The 21935-nt window shown below is 41.6% G+C and overlaps 1 protein-coding gene across 1 annotated transcript in view; it reads right to left on the reverse strand.

Moving 5' to 3' along the window:
* The window catches only part of LOC124882455 (adhesion G-protein coupled receptor G6-like), a 70547-nt gene that overhangs the window by 14335 nt on the left and 34277 nt on the right, over positions 1-21935 (reverse strand). Inside the window, exons 7-12 of the mRNA XM_047388864.1 lie at positions 19722-19769; positions 5819-5866; positions 3085-3156; positions 2700-2810; positions 1659-1739; positions 1393-1470 (exon numbers count right to left, since the gene is read on the reverse strand). Of these exons, the coding sequence (XP_047244820.1) occupies positions 1393-1470; positions 1659-1739; positions 2700-2810; positions 3085-3156; positions 5819-5866; positions 19722-19769 (438 nt within the window). The remainder of the gene's footprint in view (positions 1-1392; positions 1471-1658; positions 1740-2699; positions 2811-3084; positions 3157-5818; positions 5867-19721; positions 19770-21935) is intronic.

Consider the following 21935-nt stretch of genomic DNA (forward strand, 5'->3'; position numbering starts at 1 on the left):
GTAACATATCGAGTATGTTCAAGTGAAACGGATCAAGTCCAACTAAAGTCACGAGTAATTGGTGCGAAAGTCCAAAATATTTTGTGATTTTTATCAAGTCATTTAATTTGTGATTGAAATTTGACTCATCACATGACTCGGGCCCACACCTCTGTTCAATAAGACTCCTACCATCCATCCATCCAATATCTGAAACTGGTCATGTATCGTCATCAAGAGGAAACTTCATCTGGAGCTAGAAACCAGCAAGGATCAACAGCCAATAAAACTTATGTTTTAGTTTGCTTAATATAAGATAAACACAGTAAAAGATTGAAATAAAAAATAAAAAAAGTCCCCAAAATATTTCCTGATGTCTGTTTTATTTAACACAGAGTCACAGAGTGAATGTAGGTCAAGGCATGTCACAGCGAGACGCTCACAATCACTGATTCCAGCTGAGTTTATAAACAGTTCAGAAGCTGAACGTCTTGCTGTTTGTAGATACTTATCAAAGAAGCCGTAAAGCCTTCATGAGCAACGTTTCTATATAAGACTGATTATATTCAGACATTTGTTTGTATGGATAATCAGAAAAATCCCTGCAGCTGCTCCACGATCTTCCGCAGAAACTCATTTATCAGAAGAGATGTTGTTAGTGGGTAAAAATAGAGATTGCTAGCTGGCTATGGAAATCCAAACTGGCTCCTGGAACCATTTTAGAACCAGCACCAGCCCTGCTCTAGCACTGGAACTGCTTTGGTGGAAAATAAAAACCCAAGTTTCTTTTCGTTTGAACTTTTGTTGTCGAGCATTTGCCTCCTTATAGATTTGATTTTTGTTCGTCACATTTACAGGGCTAACTTAACTAAACACAAAATGCATTTTTTTAAATAACGGCTTCAACGAACTAAGTGAAAAAAGCTTTCCAGGCCAACCCTGTGAAAAGTAATTACCCCCTAAACTTAATAACTGGTTGCTCCACCATTGACAGCAACACCTGCTGTCAACGTTTGATAGCTGGAGATGAATCTGTTCCTTCAGAGAGCAGAATCAGTGGTTCCTTCTCTGGGAGTGATTGTGGTAGGCTAGCCTAAGAAATGTCTTTGTAATCCTTCAAAAACCAATAGATTTCTTCATATCAGAGCATTATGTGTTCTGAGATCTTTTAGCCTAGTTCATTTCGTCAGACAGGTTTTATTTTTGTGATTTCTAGCGACCTGGCAGCATTCATGCCTATGTTAACAACAAATGTAATTCTTACTTTTTCACACAGGGCCAGGTTGGCTTGGAAAGCTTTCCCCTCAGTAAATCCAATCACTTCAAAATATTTCTCAGCACTGTACTGTGGCTGTTTTCTGCAGCTGCCACTGAATCAACAGCGAGACAGTTTGGTGTGAATGCTGCTCTTACCAAGCGCTGTGCTGTTAGTAGCTGCATGGTTAGTGCTAGCAGATGCAGCAGCTGCTGTGACTCTGGTTGTCTGCTCAGCTATAAGGAAAGTAAAACAATCACTCCACATCAGTCGCCTCCAAAGACACCGCTGTGTTTATGCTACATAGGTGTAAGAAAACTATTGATTTGCTCATGTCAGAGTCAGCTTTAACTGATTCTGTTTTAATAATATGATGTTGCAATCAGTCGGTGATGTCTAATGTTGAGGAAGCTATCTACCTTACCATCTGTTATCCTGCTGGTTGAAGCAATGACAGCAGTGGTGGATGAAGGCGTAGCAGCACTGGTGTTGATGCTGGCAGAAGCTGATTAGCACAATATGGTCGCAGGTCAGTAACAGAAATCACTCAACCACACTGGGTTAATGCAACAAGCGCCGCCTGTTTGGTCACAGTGGTAAGAGTCTTTCTAATCTCAAAGAAAGTCACATGTAGAGGTTAACACTGAAACCAAGTAGTTCTGTTTGTTTTTGTATCAGGACATAAAAATGTTCTGGTTCTTATCAGGAAACCTTCAAACAAATTAAACAAAAAGGCAATGAACCAAGCATACCTCCGTGTTGCTTTATTTCATCGAGATTTACAGACATTTTTTATGCACAGCTCTCTTAAGGTCCCACCACAGCATTTATGTCTGGACTTTGACTAGGCCATTACAACATCTTTTTTCTTTTTTAGCCATTCGGCTGTGTGTGCAGGATCATTGTTCTGTTGATGACCCAGTGTGGGTCAGGCTTCAGCTATCAGACTGATGACCCCCAACGCTCCCAGGTCCTGTGGCTGCAGAGCAAGCCAGAATCACAACCCCTGCACCACTGTGCTTCGCAGCAGGTATGAGGCGTTTGTGCTGATAATGTTGTTGTGCATTATCTCAAACATCTCTACTTTGCTCTCATCGGCTCAAAGGACATTGGTTCAGAGGTCTTGTGGTTCATTCAAATGCAGCTTTACAAAACTAAGTCTCATATTGTTTTCAGAGAGAAGATTTTTCTCTTCTCCAGCCCTTCCACAGAAGTAACACTTATAAATGGTCTTATTAAACTTTCCAGATCCATGGATGGGATCGAGGTTTAAGTTTTGTTTTCCGCATGTTGGTTTAGTTTCTGTAGAATACATAGTTTCATTTTGAAGATGTATCTAACTTAAACTAAGCCCTAATGGGGAACAGAAATGTCTCTTAATCATGTCCTGATACAAAAACTTTGAACGTAATAAACAAAAAACATCATGGTTAACAACAAAGCAGCAAAGCAGATGAAGGCTTACCAGAGGATGAGGAGGAGCTGAAAGTGCTGCTGATGCTAGTGTTGGTGTTGATGAATTGGGTTAGAGGCATGCTAGGGGTTGGGGTGGAGGCTGAAGGGACGGGACTGGGGACTGGAGATGACAAATGATGCTGGTGTTTACACATCCTTACTGTGTTCCAACTAAAGGCTTATAAAAGCTGCAAGCAGCCTTTATCTAAATTAACTGAAGGAGAGTCAAACGACAGATAAATAAAAATTAAACTGAGACTTTTTAATCTTTCAGGAATAAGAAATTATCAAAATAATAAACTAAAAGGACCCACAACCAACAATGAAACCAAGAAACTACAGAAGAAGAGAAGGGAAAGGCTGAATGAGGGATGATGAGGATGAGGCTGGCTTACCGTGGGAGATGGCATTAGTAGTATGGCTGGTGTTAGTGGAGTCAGTGGATGAGGTGGTGGGGGAGGAAGCAGCTGGTGGAAGTGAAGATGTTTGAGTAAAACAGAGAAGATGCAGCAGATGATGAATGGCTGTGATGCAACAGAAGTTTAACAATGTTTCAGAAATACATCAGGTCTTCTGATGGGTCTGAGACAGAAATTCAGTTTCTAAATCATCGAGCCATCAAGCAATTCAAAAACTCTTTCAAGGTTTGTCTTTTATTTTGCTCCAATTCCAAGTCCAGTCTCAACACAGCCTGAACACTCAAGTGATAAATTCATTAGTTTCTTTCAGAAACACGGGGATGAAAAGAGAAGAGAGATTGTTAAGCCAAACAACAAAGACAATTTAATCAAATAGATTGTTCCATTTAGATTTTGGCTCCACACAATCACCAAACAATATAATTTCTTTTTATTTATTACATTATTATTTTTCTATATTCTGCTTTGTGATATGTGCTTTCATTTTGCAAAATCTCCCCTTCTGCCCCTTTGAAAGGCTGAACCTACATGCCTAACGCGCCTTGATAAAGAACGCAAACAGAGAAGAGGAACAGAGTCAGCAGAGTCAGCCTGGCGGGTATGAACCCACGCATTAAGGTGGCACCATTTTGTAACAGTCGAGAATGCAACGGCCACAACTGCAAAGGGGCAAAAAGACCTGCGACTGCAGTGGAAACAGCAGCGGCAGCATTTGGCAAACAAAGATGGTGGAGTGGGTTAGATTTTGTGGGAACACTTTGGGTTTAAGTGCCGACATGCATCAAAAACACGTGATGTGCAAGAACGGGTTCGGTGGTGTCTGCACTTCTCAGCGACACAACAAATCTGTTCGACCAGCTAGAATCTAAACATGATCAAAATGTGATCCATGAGCAGCTGATATATACTGTATATAAATCCATCCAACGTCTGTACGCGACTATCTGGCAGGCTGGTGCCCATCTCCAGCGAACACTGGGCGATTGGCTGAGTACACCCTGGACAGGTCACCACAAAAACACACAGGACCAACAACCAGACACGCACAAACTCCATTTAATTTCCCTTTGTGACTGATAAAAGTATTTTTGAATTGAATGCTGAAGGGCAATTTAGAATGCACTTCCACTAGATGGCAGTAGTAACATCCATTCATGTTCCATACCCACTTTTCCGTACGGGGTCACGGTGGAGCTGTTGCCTTTCTCCAGCGGTCTACGGGTGAGAGGCGGGGTACACCCTGGACAGGTCGCCAGTCCATCGCAGGGCAACACAGAGACACACAAGACAAACAACCATGCACATCTACGGGCAATTTAGAGAGACCAATAAACAGTCGCATCTTTGGGCTGTGGGAGGAAGCTGGAGTACCCTGTGAAGAACCCACACATGCACAGGGAGAACATACTAACTTTTCTTTTTTCTGCCAAGAACAGTGATCAAATACTAGAATTACCCCAGAAGCTTGTTGATGGCTACAAAAAGGGTCTGGACAAGGTGAAACTTTCTAAAGCATATCTGTCCAAAGACCGGTGAGCACGTTCAGTTAGGCTCAACATTATTCATTCCTCCTGCTAGATGTAGTTTTTTTCTTACTGGAAGTAACATTAATGTGAAGACTTGAATGTGTGAGAGAGTCTGTGGATGGAGTTAAAGATTAGGGTGATGGCTAGGTGGCCTTTCGACCTCAAAGCGTTGAAGCTCTCCACCATAGATAACTTATCAGAATACCAGTGGAAACATGCACACAGCCGCTCAGCGATTATGAGAAGAGTTTGATTTATATAATGCCAATAACGATTGCCAAATAAATGTAAATGAAAATAGATTTTTCCCAAATTTACACCGTTATTACATTGTTTTTATCATGTTTTGAAAGACTCGTGTCTCATTTCTAATAAGAGACAAACTTCTCAGTTGAATGAACATATTTAATCTAAATCTGCCAGAGGTAAAGAGTTTGGGCTGAACTGTATTTTCTCTCACTCAGAGAGGTATGTATGAATGTACTCTCAGAGCTAAAAGGTCAGAAAATGTTTCTGATTTGTGAAAAGCTGAAGCTCAACATGAAAGCCGAGCTTGGCCAAGGTTAGAAGTTTCTCTTAACAAGAGGTCCAGAATCCACTCTCGCGGTTAAGCAGCTCCTTGGATGTCAGAAATCCTCTTGAGGATAAAAAACAATCCACTCAAAAAGGTTGTCTGAGGTTTATGTCTCACAGCTATGAGTAGAGACAGCAGAAGGTTGCTTTACAGATGCACCAGAGGACAACCTCAAAAATACACGATGTGGGAAACGTTTCACACATGATACACAAAGGAAAACATTACGCATGTGGAAAAATTCCCATTACTTCATCATAAAATCTTCATATGTGGATTTTTTAACAAGTCTGTTTCACATGTTAATAAACCACATAAATTGCAAATCTGGAAAAAAGCATGTTTCACATCACTACATAGTATAATTTTCATGTGCTTTACGTGTAAATGTGAAATGTCCATATAAAACACATGAGGGAAAATGTTCCACATATAGATTATTTAGGTGCACATTCAGTCAGAATCTAGCACTCAAAACTTTATCAAGTCATTTTCAAAAATGAACGAATAAATGAATGAGAAAAACATGCAATTTTAACATTTAAGGTTCTTAATTACAGAACAAACATTATGACCGAGTTTACAGTAGAGGTGCGTTTAGTTTTCCTACCTGTGCAGCTCGGTCCGCCTGAGTTGCAGTCCGTAGCTGGGGTGGAACCTTTAGGGGACAGAGGATTCAAAATAAAAAGGTTAAAACGATTGTCCCCACAAGGAAAATAACGGGCACAACTGAAGAGAAAGAAAGAACAAATAGAGTAGATATGAAAGGTTTACACAGCTTTGTAAAAATGGTTAATGTCAAACAAAGTCACCAAGATGAACAATGTCAGAGCTTTTTTTCAACTGTAATATGAACATTAATCTGTCAAGTCAAGTTTATTTATAAAGCGCTTTTCAGCAACAAGGCACTCAAAGCGCTGTACATGAGGAAAAACATTACAATCATACAGAAAATCAAACACAGAAAACAAATCAAATGAGATTAATAATCCTTGGGAGTTTACTTGTAAGAGCTGGTTCTAATCCAATCTTTCTAATAGAGGTAATTAGCTCATTAAGTCCTCTGAAGTAAGGAATTTATCTGGTGCTAGAAGAAAAATGATAATATTAATCCTTGAGGTCACTGGTATAAAACAGTTTTAGTCCAAACCTTTTAAATACTAATAATGTTTGGCTGTCACTGATATGATATAGTTGTAATACAATCTAAAATTCTCTGGTCATTGGAGTAAAAACAGCTGTAGTTGAAAATATTCAAATACTAATAATAATTGGCTTTTGCTGGTAATCCTTCTGAGAAATCTGAAAATCTATGAAAAGTAATGAAATCATACATTTAGGTAAAGTAAGATAGGAGGGAAAAAAAATCATATTTCAGACTCTATTCTGAGCAGAATAGCTGGTAGGGGAGTCCTGGGGAAGAGCATCGTGTTTATATAACATCCAGGAGATATTTTGTCGATTCCAAATAGATACATTTCTGGTATTTTCCACTGTGTATCCAGAGAAGAACGTCCCATCTGGACAAGAGGGTCTCCTTTACTCTGTCTTGAAAAAGGTTGATCAATTACATTGAGAGACCAGCTGATCAAATCCATAATTTACAAGTTTGAAGGATATGCAAATCGAGGCTCTGAGAAAAATACAGACAAAAGAAGAAGCAGGGATCAGCAGGGAGGCAGGGAGAGAAAATGCGTGTGTCTTCCACTGAGAGCAAGGGAGAAACTATGAAAATCTCTGAAATCTATGAAACCTGGGCAACTCAATTGAAAAACCGACAGTTATTAGTGTTGTTAAAGCCCCTATTGAATTTATTACAGATCTCCACCTGGTTGTGACATTCACATCTTCTGGGGAAGCAGTTCTTCTGCTGATATGGAAGTTCCTCTTAATCTCCCCTCCACCTTGACCAAAACCCCAGTTCCAACTGAAGAAAAACAGCATGATGCTGCCACCACCATGTTTCTCAGTGGGTATAGTGCTGTTTTGGTGAGCTGCTCTGGTTTTAGAACCATAGCCAAAAAGGTCAAGGCTGGTTTTATGTGACCTAAGACTTATTCCCTGATACGTTTAGGAGACTTCAAATGTGTTTTTGCTGCCAGTAAATACCAGAAATTCCTGCAGCTTCATTAATGTATGGTTAATCAGAGGAGCGTGAAATGATGGCAGGTGAGATCAGAGATCTGTTTACTCAGCGTTTTCCCAAACTAAACAAGGAGAAGCAGCATGAAGCTCTTGTCCTCCAACTTCCTGAAAACACGAGGAGCTCCAGAAACTGCTGGATCCTTTAAAGCAGGGCAATAAGTTTACCTGGTAAAGAGCATGTATTGATGAAGGCTTTGGGGGATTTTGATGGATTGTATTTATGAAAAATGTTCAGGTTGAGATGATGCCAAAACAATAAAAGGTGAATTTATTTTAAGTAGGGATGCACCAAAATGAATACTTGGGCCAATATCCGATATTAATATTTTAATATTGCAGTTTTGGCTGATAACTGATATTTTGTAAATAATGTATATTTCCCTACCCTTTCAACACCATAAAAAATAATCAGATCTCTGACACTGCTTCCCTGCTTCAGTTAAACACCCACAATCCTGCGCTGCATCCCCATCACATGACCAAACAAATACCATACGACTGACCCCCTCCAGAAACACAAACGGCAAAAAAATGGAAATAAACATCAGTTCTTAATATTGGCTCAGCTTTACTTATTGGATCGATACCGATATGTAAAAAAATGGCTAACAGGCTGATATGGATGTCTGGAAGGCACCATATTGATGTTTTCTATAAAGGGACTAACAAGTGATTAGGAAAGAGGTTCTGCAGAGTCATGCCACAAACAGATCAGTTTGCATCAATCCAAACCCCTTCATAAGATCGTATTAGGGTGACATGAAGGTTCTCCGAGCATGCAGGAGGGAGGAACAGGCAACATCTGAGCAGATACTATGAAGCTTTTCTTTATAATCCTGTTGGTTGAACTGCTTCTGCTACCATTTTTCATTTTTAAAGTGTGTGGTGAACAGCAAACTCAAACTTCTTTTTCTTTTCCCACAGGAGTAGCATGTTTGTGAAACTCTGGTCTCCTCTTGTTCTTTTGCTTTCTGAATTTTAACCCAGCTCCAGCCCACACATCGGGCTCTACATCCATAGACACATAAGTAGGAGGACAGGCAGCCACACAGAGTTGAGACTGTTTCAGAGGAACGAAGTAGAGTTTTGTCATCAGATCGCTGTTAGGATTAACTGAAACTCAAAGCTCTGATCTGGGTCATATCACTGCTTTTTCTACCACAAGACTGGCCTGCCTGCCTTTTTCTTTAAAATAAAGACAGGACCTGCTTTCTTGGAGTTACAGTTATATCTAAAATTATTCAACCCCCCACAAATTAAGTCTGCAAAGTTCAGAGAAGACATCATTGTTCTTCACAAATAAGGAAAAATATCCAAAAACAAAGCAAAGGCCTTTTCAAGAGATACAGCTACGCATGGTTCTGAGGTTAAAGCAATTTTAATGGTTTAATTCTGGTGGCAGAAACAGGAAGCTATCAACAGAAATGTGAGGAGGTCAAAAACCCTCGACTGACTGCAAAAGACCTGCAGCAGCTGCTAAGGTTTGAGTTTCCACTGTAAGGCACACACTGAACACCAACATGTACACCACTACTGACCCAAAGGTCAAAGGAAATCAGCGATACCCTCGTGGTGCATTAGGTGCAGCTGAACTGAAATACATTTAAATCAGAATCAGAATCAGAATCAGAATCAGAAAAGCTTTATTGCCAAGTACGTTTTTGGACATACAAGGAATTTGTTTTGGCGTAGTCGGTGCAATACAATACAAATTAAACAGTATAAACATATCTACAATATAATATAAATATATGTGCACAGTTTTAAGTGAGTGAGAGTAAATATAGAGCAGTATAAGATGCCAGAGCAATACAACAGTGCAGGTGATCATTGTGCAAGTAAAGCAGTGCAAGTAAGCAGGAGTCCAAGCTGAGCGTTAATGTAACGCATAGAGTTACAGGTTACAGGTGTCCTGTCAGCAAAAAAAGGGGGGTGTGGGGGAAAGGGGGAATGTCAGGGTGGTTTCCGGGCTTTGTTAACCAGGCTGGTGGCAGATGGGAAAAAACTGTTCTTGTGGCGTGAGGTTTTGGTCCGGATGGACCGCAGCCTCCTGCCAGAGGGGAGAGTCTCAAAGAGTCTGTGACCGGGGTGGGAGGGATCAGCCAGAATCTTCCCTGCCCGCTTCAGGGTCCTGGAGGTGTACAGTTCCTGGAGCGACAGTAGACTGCAGCCAATCACCTTCTCAGCAGACCGAATGACACGCTGCAGCCTGCCCTTATCCTTGGCTGTAGCAGCGGCGTACCAGATGGTGATGGAGGAGGTGAGGATGGACTCAATGATGGCTGTGTAGAAGTGCACCATCATAGTCTTTGGCAGGTTGAATTTCTTCAGCTGCCGCAGGAAGAACATCCTCTGCTGGGCTTTCTTGATGAGGGAGCTGATGTTTGGCTCCCACTTGAGATCCTGGGAGATGATGGTTCCCAGGAAGCGGAAAGATTCCACAGTGTCAATTGTGGAGTCACAGAGGGTGATGGGGGCAGGTGGGGCTGGGTTCTGCCTGAAGTCCACAACCATCTCCACTGTCTTTAGAGCGTTGAGCTCAAGGTTGTTCTGGCTGCACCAGTCCAACAGATGGTCCACCTCCCATCTGTATGCGGACTCGTCACCATCAGAGATGAGTCCGATCAGGGTGGTGTCGTCCGCAAACTTCAGAAGCTTGACAGACTGGTGACTGGAGGTGCAGCTGTTGGTGTACAGGGAGAAGAGCAGAGGAGAGAGAACACAGCCTTGGGGGGAACCGGTGCTGATGGTCAGGGAGTCAGAGACGTGCTTCCCCAGCCTCACGCGCTGCTTCCTGTCAGACAGGAAGTCAGTGATCCACCTGCAGGTGGAGTCGGGCACACTCAGCTGGGAGAGCTTCTCCTGTAGCAGAACTGGGACGATGGTGTTGAAGGCAGAGCTGAAATCCACAAACAGGATCCTGGCATAGGTTCCTGTGGAGTCCAGGTGCCGGAGGATGAAGTGAAGGGCTAGGTTGACTGCATCATCTACAGACCTGTTGGCTCTGTAGGCAAACTGCAGGGGGTCAAGGAGGGGGTCGGTGATGTCTTTTAGGTGTGAGAGCACAAGGCGCTCAAAGGACTTCATCACCACAGAGGTCAGGGCGACGGGTCTGAAGTCATTAAGCCCTGTGGTCCTTGGCTTCTTGGGAACAGGGACGATGGTGGAGGACTTGAAGCAGGCTGGCACATGACATGTCTCCAGTGAGGTGTTAAAAATGTCTGTGAAGACTGGAGACAGCTGATCAGCGCAGTGCTTCAGGCTGGCTGGTGAGACAGAATCCGGACCAGCAGCTTTCCGGGGGTTCTGTCTCCTGAAGAGTTTGTTGACGTCCCTCTCCTGGATGGAAAGAGCCGTCCTCGGCGTGGGTAGGGGGCTTGTGGGGGGGAACTTCAGGGTGGGGGTTGGAGGTGCCAAGGCCCCTCTTGAGGTTGGGGAGGTGGGGGTGGTGGATTGTGGCTGCAGCTGTTGGGGGGCGTCGTGGGAGATGGTTGCAGGACTGTCCCTTTGTCTTTCAAAGCGGCAGTAGAACTCGTTCAGGTCGTTGGCGAGGCGTCGGTCGTTGATGGAGTGGGGGGCTTTCGGCTTGTAGTTGGTGATTTGCTTGAGCCCTTTCCAGACAGACGCAGAGTCGTTGGCTGAGAACTGGTTTTGGAGCTTCTCAGAGTACAGTCGTTTGGCCTCTTTCACTGCCTTGCCAAACTTGTACTTGGCCTCTCTGTATATGTCTTTGTCCCCACTCCTGAAGGCCTCTTCCTTATCCAGTCTTAACCTTCTGAGTTTAGCTGTGAACCAGGGTTTGTCGTTGTTGTAACTCACCCTGGTGCATGATGGTACACAGCTGTCCTCACAGAAGCTGATGTAGGAAGTCACAGCCTCTGTGTACTCGTCCAGACTGTTGGTAGTAGTCCTGAACACATCCCAGTCTGTACAGCCTAAACACGCCTGGAGATTCTCCACAGCCTCACTGCTCCACTTCCTTGTCGTCCTCACAACAGGTTTGCAGAGCTTAAGTTTCTGCCTGTATGCAGGAATCAGGTGGACCATGATGTGGTCGGACAGTGATCCAGAATGTTGTCCTCTCTGGTCGGACATTTTATAAACTGTCTGTATTTGGGGAGTTCGTGGGTCAGATTACCTTTGTTAAAGTCACCAACGACGATAACTAAGGAGTCCGGGTTGGTCCGCTCCACACTCAGTATCTGGTCGGCGAGCATGCGCTGTGCGACCTGCACGTTAGCTTGCGGTGGGATGTAAACACCGACCAGGATGAACGAAGCGAACTCACGGGGGGAATAGAAAGGCTTACAGTTTATGATGAAGGATTCCAGGTCTGGAGAACAGTGCTGCTGAATCACTGTCACGTCGTTGCACCAACCACTGTTGAGGTAAAAACAGATTCCTCCACCTTTCGCTTTGCCGGAGAGTTCCGTGTCTCTGTCCGCTCTGTAGAGTTGTAAAATATAAATGTTCAACCACAGTATTATTCAGCACTTCCTAAATAACTACTGTATAAATAATTGGACTAGAACTCCAGTAACTTCCATGCTGGAGCATCAAGCATTCACACAGCCTTGATTAATATCTAATAAAGCAGACTTGGTTTTATTGTGAGTCTATTTTACTGCAGCATGTTGAAATATTAAATGTTTTAATTAATAACAACGTCAAACTGGCTGTTCAGTACCATGGAGAGCAGCACTCCAGAGGTCAGATTTAGAAAACTAGAGGATTACTGATGTGATCAGTAAGACTGGGACACTGGAAAACTGAGGAGGGAAAGATGGGCTGGTCCCACCAAGCCCAGCCAGGTGTGATCAGTGGACTTCTCAGCAAACTGCTTCGAACAAGAAACCTCTGAATTCACAAGAGAAATGATGTCAGAGGTCAGGATATCTGACAGATGAAGGAGAATGTTGAAGCGTATGCTATAGTCACGACCTTCAGTGTATCTGATGGGAAAAGATCACCGAAGAAAAGGTTGTTGCTGCTGTTGCTAAATGGATCAAGGCTCAGCAGGTAAGAACACTTCCTTGTTGCAAAGGTACATTCAGATATTGGCAGTTATTGTTAATAATTAAAAATCTGAAATTATTATTATTATTAAAACAGGATAAATTACACGCTCATACGATATATTTAAATAAATGTTTCTCTATAGATTCTGATATAATGTTTAAAAAGGACAACAGATAAGTGTCTTCAGATCTTGAGTCATCCCTTGTGTCGCTGCTGCTGCTCCATGCTGCTCACTTCTCCTCCGGTTGTTTCACTCAGTGACATATTTACTGTAACCCTGGATTTACACTGTATCTGCACCGGTCCGGTCCGGTCCGGTTCGCTGCGTAGCCCAGAGGAGCTCCAAGAACCAAACGCAGATCGTACAATAAAAGCCAGTGATAAATTCGGCAGCAAGTCCAGAACAAACCATTCTGTTGAAGTTAAATCAGTTAAACTGCTTCATTTTTCGTTTATGAATCCAGATGTTTTCATGTGTTTTGTTCTACAATGGATGAGTTCACTGAGTGAAAGCTATATTTGGTGCATTTAATGTTGAATACCTTAGTTAACCCAGTAACTGAACTAATTGATCTAATGTTAACAACTGCAAATATATACACGAGTATATATGAATATGTGTGTGTGTTTATTAATATAGCGAGATCTAGTCTGTCTTTAGTGAATTATTTTGAAAATCCAGATGCTGTGCTCATTCTGTTTCCTGGTGGTCCAGTATGATTCATGCAGATTGTCTCCAGTTGTGCTCCAGCATCTGGCAACAATAGACTCTGGTTGAATTAGATGGCCGTCTGCTGCCAAAGCGGTTCTCTGATAGTCACTGAAACATATCTAAAGAAAAATCATGTCTGTGTTGCTGCCATGTTTGACGTCATAAAAGAGCGCAAAGGAGTAGTCGCCTTTTTAGTGAAATTTATGAATTCACTTTTTGAAATATTTCATTAATGTTGTAATTGGATTTATCATGAAAATTCATGGTCCCTGAACTGGGGGCATTTGTTCAGATTCCTCAGGAACACCACCAGAAGCTCCTTTCTGGCCAGGAATCCTGTTGAATCATTTTGAGACAACAGTAGTCATTAAAAGTAACAATTTGTGTTACATTGTGAGAAATAACTTGTAATATATGTGGTGTTCAGCTCATTAAACAGTTTGTGTTATATGTGTTTATTGCCAAAAGTTGCTAGCTTAAGTATTTTGGATGGATGGATGAATGGATGGATATTGCTAAATATTGATATATGGTAGGTTACAATGCTGCAGAGATCAGCAGAGAGCCACAGCTGTTTTTACTTAATACCCTTGATGATCTCAGAGCTCAGAGTTAGAGAAAAACAGCTCTGCGTATGCCGGCCAACAGCAGCAGCTATGAAACCTCCATCACAGCCAAATTGCAAATGACAGTTTGTTAGGTCTGACGCTTTGAGATTACTGGACGAACGCCGCTGGCTTCAAAGTGGACCATAACTTTCTGCTCTGATCCGGTCTCAGATGTCCAAACAATCCACTTAAAGGGGCTCCACCCTAAAACACAGGATTCACTTTAATTTTCACAAACTGAGCTGTTTCATTGCTTGAAAGCTCCAGAGTTTCTGCTGGAGATGATTTACAACAGGTGAAAAATACCACAGAAGAACATCATGAGAGGTTTAAACAGGAAACGGAATACAAGCAGCATGAAACGGTAATCCTTTTGGGAATTTTGATCATCTGTGAAAAGATGAAGTAACAGATGAACATTTTAAACAACCGTTTAAAAACTCCAAAGATAGAAAACTGACTTTGTGTTGAGAGAGTCTGCAACGCAAGATGCAAAAAAACTAAAAATAAACAGGATGGAAAGATTGTAGTTTGGGTGAAGGTCCTCAAAACAAGATGCTCGGCCATCCGGGAGGAGCTCGGAGTAGAGCCGCTGCTCCTCCTTATCGAGAGGAGCCAGTTGAGGTGGCTCGGGCATCTATACCAGATGCCTCCTGGACGCCTTACCTGGGAGGTGTTCCAGGCACGTCCCACCAGGAGGAGGCCCAGGGGACGGCCCAGGACACGCTGGAGGGACTATGTCTCTCAGCTAGCCTGGGAACGCCTTGGGCTCCCCCTGGAGGAACTGGAGGAGGTGTCTGGGGAGAGGGACGTCTGGGCGTCTCTGCTGAGTCTGCTGACCCTGCGACCCGGTCCCAGACAGAGCGGAAGACGACGAGTACGAAGCCCTGACATCATCATCATCTGGGCTTTCTAAAATTCTTTAAAACTATAATAATCAGTAAATGTAATTTAAGATTTGAATCAAAGTCTCTCTCATTCTTTCAGGATTTAATAAAAATAACGTTGTTGATGCCAACTGACCTAAAACAGGAAATGTTTAGTGTGATTTAATATCAGACAGTGAGAAATAATGGTTATGTGTCTTTTTGAGTGTGTAAATATCTGCTTTAAATTTTAGGTACAAAAATAATAAGTTTATTAAAGAGGCACAAACAAAATAGGTTTTTTGGAGGAACATTTTTTGTTAAGATTACAGTAATTGAAACATTGTTTTTAGAACGAAACAGTCCTTATCAGCAGCCCTACTTTTTGGAATTAACTGCTGATCTTCCCTAAAGATTGAACTTCTAAACTCGACTGAACAATGATTCTGATCAGCTCTGGTTCCAGTAAACAACAAACTCATCGGATGGAGCTTCACCCTGTTAATGACCCCTATCGACCTGCTGAGGATTTAAAGATTGCTGCAGAAGATCACCTGCATCACTACAGAAGATCCTCAGCACCTGCTGACGTCTATTACACACAGACTTTATGTAGCAAAGTCCTTAACTTGATTGGTCCAACATGTGTAACATTACTTGAGCTGTGAAATGAGAAAACTTTGAATTTCCAGACTTTTTTAACTAATTTAAGGCTGTTGGAGGAAACTGAAACTAACCAACCAACCATAGTCTATGGGTGCCTCTCTAACTTGGTTCAACTTTAATAATCTGTGACCTGATTTAGAGCCTTTCTGCATAGAAACATCTGAACTGTGTTATCAAATCATTTTTATCAGTAAATTCACAAACTAATACATTTGTATTTACTCTGTTACTCTTCAGGAAGTCACGCAACGAGCCCAACGAGCCCAGTGGCTGGGCCGTGATATGTCCCAGTCCTCCCTGAGCCTTGGTGACCGGAGTTACATGAAACCTCTTTTAATATGTCAGTTTAGAAATTCCAGCATCAAGGCCAGAAACCAACAAACTGTAATACAATAATCACAACTGTGCAGCTTGAGCTGTTAAAAACAATTAACATGGCGATCTTTGTAGCACATTGTAGTGTTGAATGGTATACCTGTCAACACCCACTGCCTATAGAGTTACGTTTAGTGACCCAACATATTTTTTTGTATAACATCAGCAATTCTCTCTCTTCGCTTTAATTTGAGCTATATTTAACAAAGATTGGATAAGAAATAAAGGTGCTAAGACCGTTTTTGTGATAGATGTTCATCCCACATATGAACAGCATGGTTTTTTGACATGACTCGATGCATAACGGTGACTGTGGACGCACCTCATTCTCAATAGCCACTAATAGACCATGTCCAATCCAGTGATTTACATCAATAGGTCAAACGACCTCAACTGACACCTTTTGATGTGGAGGAGCAGCTTGGCTCTGAGCTCAATCCAGATGATGGATCTACTTACCTTGTCTCTGAAGAGATAAGGTAAGTAGATCAGCTAACCAGCGAACCTACGAAGGAAGCTCATTTTAGCTGCTTGTATCCAGGATCTCCTTCCAGTCAAGATCCACATCTCCTTGTCATAGGTGAGGGCGGGAACGTAGTCAGACCGGTGAATCCCGAGCTTTGCTATTTGACTCAGCTATTTCTCACCATGACTGATCAAAGCAACGCCCACATTACTGCAGATGAGGCCCTGATCCCGCTATCCATCTCTCTCTCCATCATACCAACACTTAGTAACACAGCATGATCAAGACCTCCGCCTGAGGCACAAACTGACTTACAACCCAGAGAGAGCAATCTAGTTGTTTTGGGTTGGGAACCATGGTCTCTGAACTTCAACATCTGCAACATAATACAGATGGGGGGACTGTGGTTCCCTACCAAAAAGCCCTCTTCTCCACGACTACACATACAGGATCTGGAACAAGGATCAGCTACAGGCGCCATAATTTCTTAGCATAGAAGCTGGTTTCCTTTCACAAGTTTGACATATTGAACATTCAGTATTGAACCTCATAAAGGTGAACTATGGATTATTGTAGATACCTCCAACATCCTCTCATTTTAGATTCAAATAATAATGCTTTTAAAATGTGTACAAATCCAAGGAGCACAAATCCAAAAGTTCTGGATTTAATAGATTTCTGTGCAGTCTAATAGTGACGGAAAGAAGCAAAGAGACTCTTCACTCAAAGAGGAAACTGTCTATATGCTAGTAGCTTTATAGTAGTTTGGAAAAGTATCACAAACTGAACTGGGTTGCTCTTTTTGTGGTTAACTGATAAATAGCCAATGAGCAAAGCTCCATCTCTGCACAGGGATGACCTTCGGGTAGCCGTCAGATATGGAGATCAGGAACCATCCTGAAGTCTCTGACATGAGCAGAGCGGCTGACTGACAGCCTCTTGGTGCTGCTGTGACAACCCCGGTGTGTATGTACCGAGCTTGTGTGTCAGCGATCCACTCTGACTGGCACTGCAAACAGGAAGCAGCAACAAACGCAGTCTGACAAGAGCTTGTCAAATCATCTGAAGCCTGGAGAGAAGATGTGCAGAAGAGGTTTTTCTGCTCAGGGTGGCTGTGTATTAAAATGCCTGGAAGTCTTTGCCTCTGAGGATGCAGAGTCCACAGCACATGTGTCCACTGACTGACAGTCACAACCAGAGTAAATATGCAGAAAAAGCAGCTTTCAAATGATGTTTCAGTTAATAAGCAAAAAACATCTATCCAAACCAACCTGGTCCTCCTTGTCAAATCATCAGTTATTAGTGATTAACCGCATTGTTTTAGAAAAGAGAGTCTGATTTGTAGAATGAACAAATTACTTAAACAGAACCTGTTTTACAACATGAAGTAGGGTAAAAGATCTCAAGAAGCAACACATCAAAATCAAAGTCTTGACATCCATCGGTCTAGAAAGGGTTACAAGGTCATTTCTAAGAGTTTAGGACTCCAGAGAACCACAGTGAGAACCATGATCTATAGATAGAGAAAAAATGGAGGAGCGGAGAACCTTTCCAGGAGGTGCTGGCCTTTGAAAACTACTCCAAGAGCTCATCAACGACTCATCAGGAGGTCACAGAAGAACCCAAAACATCTAAAGCTCTGCAGGCCTCACACCCTCAGTTAAGGGTCAGAGTTCATGATTGAACAATAAGAATAAGACCAAGGAAGAATATAACAGCATTAACAGGATAGTTTTTAGTTAAAGTGGACATATCATGCATTTTTTAGCCTTTAAATACATCTTGTTGTGTACTTGGTGTCTGTAGGAGAGCAGAAAAGTTTAATTTTGTCTCTGCAGGTGCTGAAAAGATGTCTTTTTATTCTGTTTGGGTCTTATTTTTTAGTCCGTTCAGTTTTCTCTATCATCTGTTAAGTTTTCCCAACTGTTACATTACAGTATTTACTGTGGAACAGCTAAATAAGGTCAAGGACTTCCGGCTGATCAGTTTTGCACCATATTTATTACTTGCTGTGATTTTGTTGTCCAAATAAGCTGAGTTCAGTTGTTGGGTGTATTAATCCACACAGTTCATTACAGCGTCCCCCAGCATCAGAACCTCTTCGAAGTCCCTGGATAAATGTTATTTTTCCTGGAAATGTTCCCACATCAGTGGAATTATTTCTATTTCTCCACTTCAAGGACGACTGCCCTTAGTAACCTCTACCAGCATCAGGAAGGATTAGCTGAAAGACTTCTTCTGATTCCATCTGTCTATGGAAACGACTTGTGCAACAAAGCGGTCAGCTGCAAATAACGCTGAAATGACAGCAAACTTTATTTTAGACATGAATTTATTGTATTGATATGACTTCCGAACTATTGTTGTAATAGCAGTAGCATCGTGCCTTCTTCTGATGTTAGTCGCGTCGCTAGATAATTGTTATTAAACTACAAAAATGGCCAAGAAAATGACAAGAAAAAAGCTACTAGACATCCTGCTGCATTTAGCCACAAACCACTTTTTAGCTTACATGCAAAACATTATATGTAGCAAAAAAGTAACACTGCACTTTCCCCTGAACATATGATCCCCAGAGTAAAACATGGGGGTGGCAGCATCATGATGTGTGGATGGTTTCTCCAGCAAGCACAGGGAAGCTGGTCAGGGCTGTTAAGGTACAATCCTGGAAGAAAGCCAGGAGAACTGGGGTGGAGGTTCACCTTCCAGCAGGACAACAACCCTAAACATGCAATCAGAGCTATGTGTTAGAATGGCCTAGTCAAAGTCCTCACCTAAATCCAACCGACAATCTGAACTAGAAGTTTAGTACTAGAAAATGAATGCTCTCCATTCACTCTGAGTTTGAGCTTTTTTACAGTGGGAATAATAGGAAAACATGTCAGAGTTGAGATGTTTAAAACTTGTAGAGACAAACCCACAGACTTGCAGCTGTAATTGCAGCAAAAGTTGGCTCTGCAAAGCATTGATACTGATGCATGCCACACTTTTCAGATACTTAGTAGTAAAAAAAGCTATTATAATAATGTATTATTTTACTGCCACCTCCAAATTATTTAGTAACTAGTGTTGATCTATCACCTTAAATACCTATAAAACAGATTGAAGATTATATTTTAATGGCAAAACATCTCTTACTTTACATTTAGAGTAATTGTGTCTATTTTTCAGTGTTACCCTCCATAAACGACTGAGTCCAAACCTTATGGTTCATACGGTTCTGGAACTGCTCTTAGTTTCAACTGCATATGACCTGGATGGGTTAAATGTGGGGATAATATTTCCATAGTTAAAACGCATTAAGTCAAGCTGTGAATTTCTATCTCCAGCATCTTGACGCTGTTTGCACCCTGCAGCTCAACGATAGTCCAATTAGCAGTCAGATCTTCACTGAAACCTCAGTAAATCATACAGTAATATTCATTTACATAATCTGAAACTTTATTATCAGTACATGATGTTAGTGAATGAGTTTGGGGATTTTTTAATCATGTTTTACCAATAACACACATTTTTATATTGACATGACATTTATGGGACTAAAAATCACACAACACAGGAAAGTGTATCCATTCTTTTGCATGCATCAAAGCTCTGTTAGCACAAGCAGAATGGTACAAAGCTATGCATATTAGAAGCGTGTTAGCAGCACTCACCACTAGTGGGCGCAGCAGCAGTTAAGTGAGTGCAATGAGGGTAGCAGACTGTGAAAAGAAGAACAGGTTAGTTGACATCAGGTAAAACAATCATCATATTGTACACAATAATAAGCCCTCGTTTATAGAGTCTAAATAACAGTTTTCATTGTAGAATTACAAAGTTTTCTTGAAGTTCTTAGATTATCTGGACATTTCTTAATTTCTTAAAATAAACAGTGATCAAGCTTTTTAGACTTATGCTTAAAAGAGCTGGAAAACCACCAAAACTGTCAGCTAAACAAAAACAACTGTGAAAAATAATGTTTTACAAATGATCCTCTATTTTCCCAGTTAGTGTTTGGTCTAAAACCACAGGGTCCAATCCTAATCCTGCATCCAGTCCCTCATTAAAGTGGCTCCTTACTTAACAACTGGTGCAAGAATCCCAGCAGCTCTTCACTGCAAGGACCAGTCCTTTGCTTTGGTAGCAGAACTGCATGAACTGGTTCTAAATACAAACCAACTCCAAATTTGGACGTTAATCACTTTTCTGGAGGAAATTCACAAAAGCATTTCAGACAAAACGTCTACATTCAACATCAGTGCTGTTTTATTTCCATTAATGTAGATTTTTTATCAAATATATGAAAATAAAATATAGGAAACAAAGAGTGTTTCATTGTTTTCATTTTTCCACAAACATTCATTCCATCAGCCCAGATGGTCTTGAAGTATTTTAAATGTTTTTAAATGAAAAATGCTCAATGGGTGGATCACTGCAGTGACAGAAAAACAACCAAGACTCCCCATTCATTTACAACATGAACAGATCAAACATTAACTGTTAAATAAATCACTGGCAGAGTTTCAGTTGACAGCAATTCAAACAGGCGCATCTGGCTGGAGATCCAGAAAAACCCAAACAAGCTAAATGTCTTTTGGACCTCCAGGAATTAGACGGCTCCGTTAGCATCTTGTGAAATTAAAAACACGTTAAAGTTAAAAGAAAGTTAACTTCAGGTTTGATTGTGCTTTTTGATGTTTTGCTCTTCAGCGGGTTATTCTGTATTTGACCTTTGTGCTGGTTGTTTAATCTTTGTGCTGTGGGACAAAGCCAAACATGAAATAATTTATGCTTAACATTAGTTTATAAAGTTGTATGAAAGTTAAGTGTGGGCAGGAGAGTCTGGAACCTAACTGCAGAGTCATGCATTTTGTAAGAACTGCTCCATAAACACGGACCTCCATTCTTCATTGGACACACGGCTGGCAGAGAAAAAACCCACTGTGGCTCCACACTCATTTACAGCTCCCAGTCCAAGAGAGTCCACTCTGTGAACCCACACCTCGGCTTGTACAAGTGGTTCTGTGGATGTGTCTGTGTGCAAAATGCATTTTATTGCTACTGTGGGCACAGAAATACAGTGAAAGTGTGAATAAATCAGCACACTGTGTCCCTCTTGAGTCGCTTTGTAGTTCATGTCGGGAACTAGGGGAGAATTTGCCCCAACTGAGCCAAGTGTGGTTCTGAAACAACCCCAGACTCAGATGGAAGTTTGGTCCACAGCCAACCAGCTTACTGGAAACCATTAACTCACCATCTGAAGACAGAAGGTATCAGGATTTGACTGAAATCTCTAACAGTCTGAATTGTTTAACTCTTTTCTGCTTGTATTATTATTTAGTGTTAAGCGTTTGGACCTGGATCTGGCAATATCCACATCTCTTGGCATTTCCGGGAATAACTAGGAATTAGGAATAATTTTCCCAGATCGATACTCTGCAAACGAGATATTCTGCAGGGAAAGGGACACTGCTGCTCTCACTGCATTAAATAATCCCATACAGACATCAAAACATGTGGTTTGATTTGGAATCTTGTGCTCCAGCTTGATATGTTGAACCGTGTTCATAAACTCAGCTATTTTCCCATAGACTACTGTATGATTTTGTTTAGAAGCAGTGAAAACCCAGGACGTTTTGGAGCCCCACAGCTCAGAGACACGTTCCAGCGGCTCACAGAAAGTCTTAGTTTAAACCTGATCTGTTGTTTAGATTCTTCCACATGTGTGATGATGTCACACAATCAATATTTTGACATGTCTTTTTACATGACTTTTTGGATTTAAAATACTTTCATGACCACAGTTTCGCCTTCACATGCAAAGTTCTTACATCAAAATGTAGGGATTTTTGATGACTTTCACCCCCACAGCTTCAGGGCTTACAGTT

The sequence above is a fragment of the Girardinichthys multiradiatus genome, chromosome 15, assembly GCF_021462225.1.
Source record: "Girardinichthys multiradiatus isolate DD_20200921_A chromosome 15, DD_fGirMul_XY1, whole genome shotgun sequence".
In the NCBI taxonomy this organism is placed as follows: Eukaryota; Metazoa; Chordata; class Actinopteri; order Cyprinodontiformes; family Goodeidae; genus Girardinichthys; species Girardinichthys multiradiatus.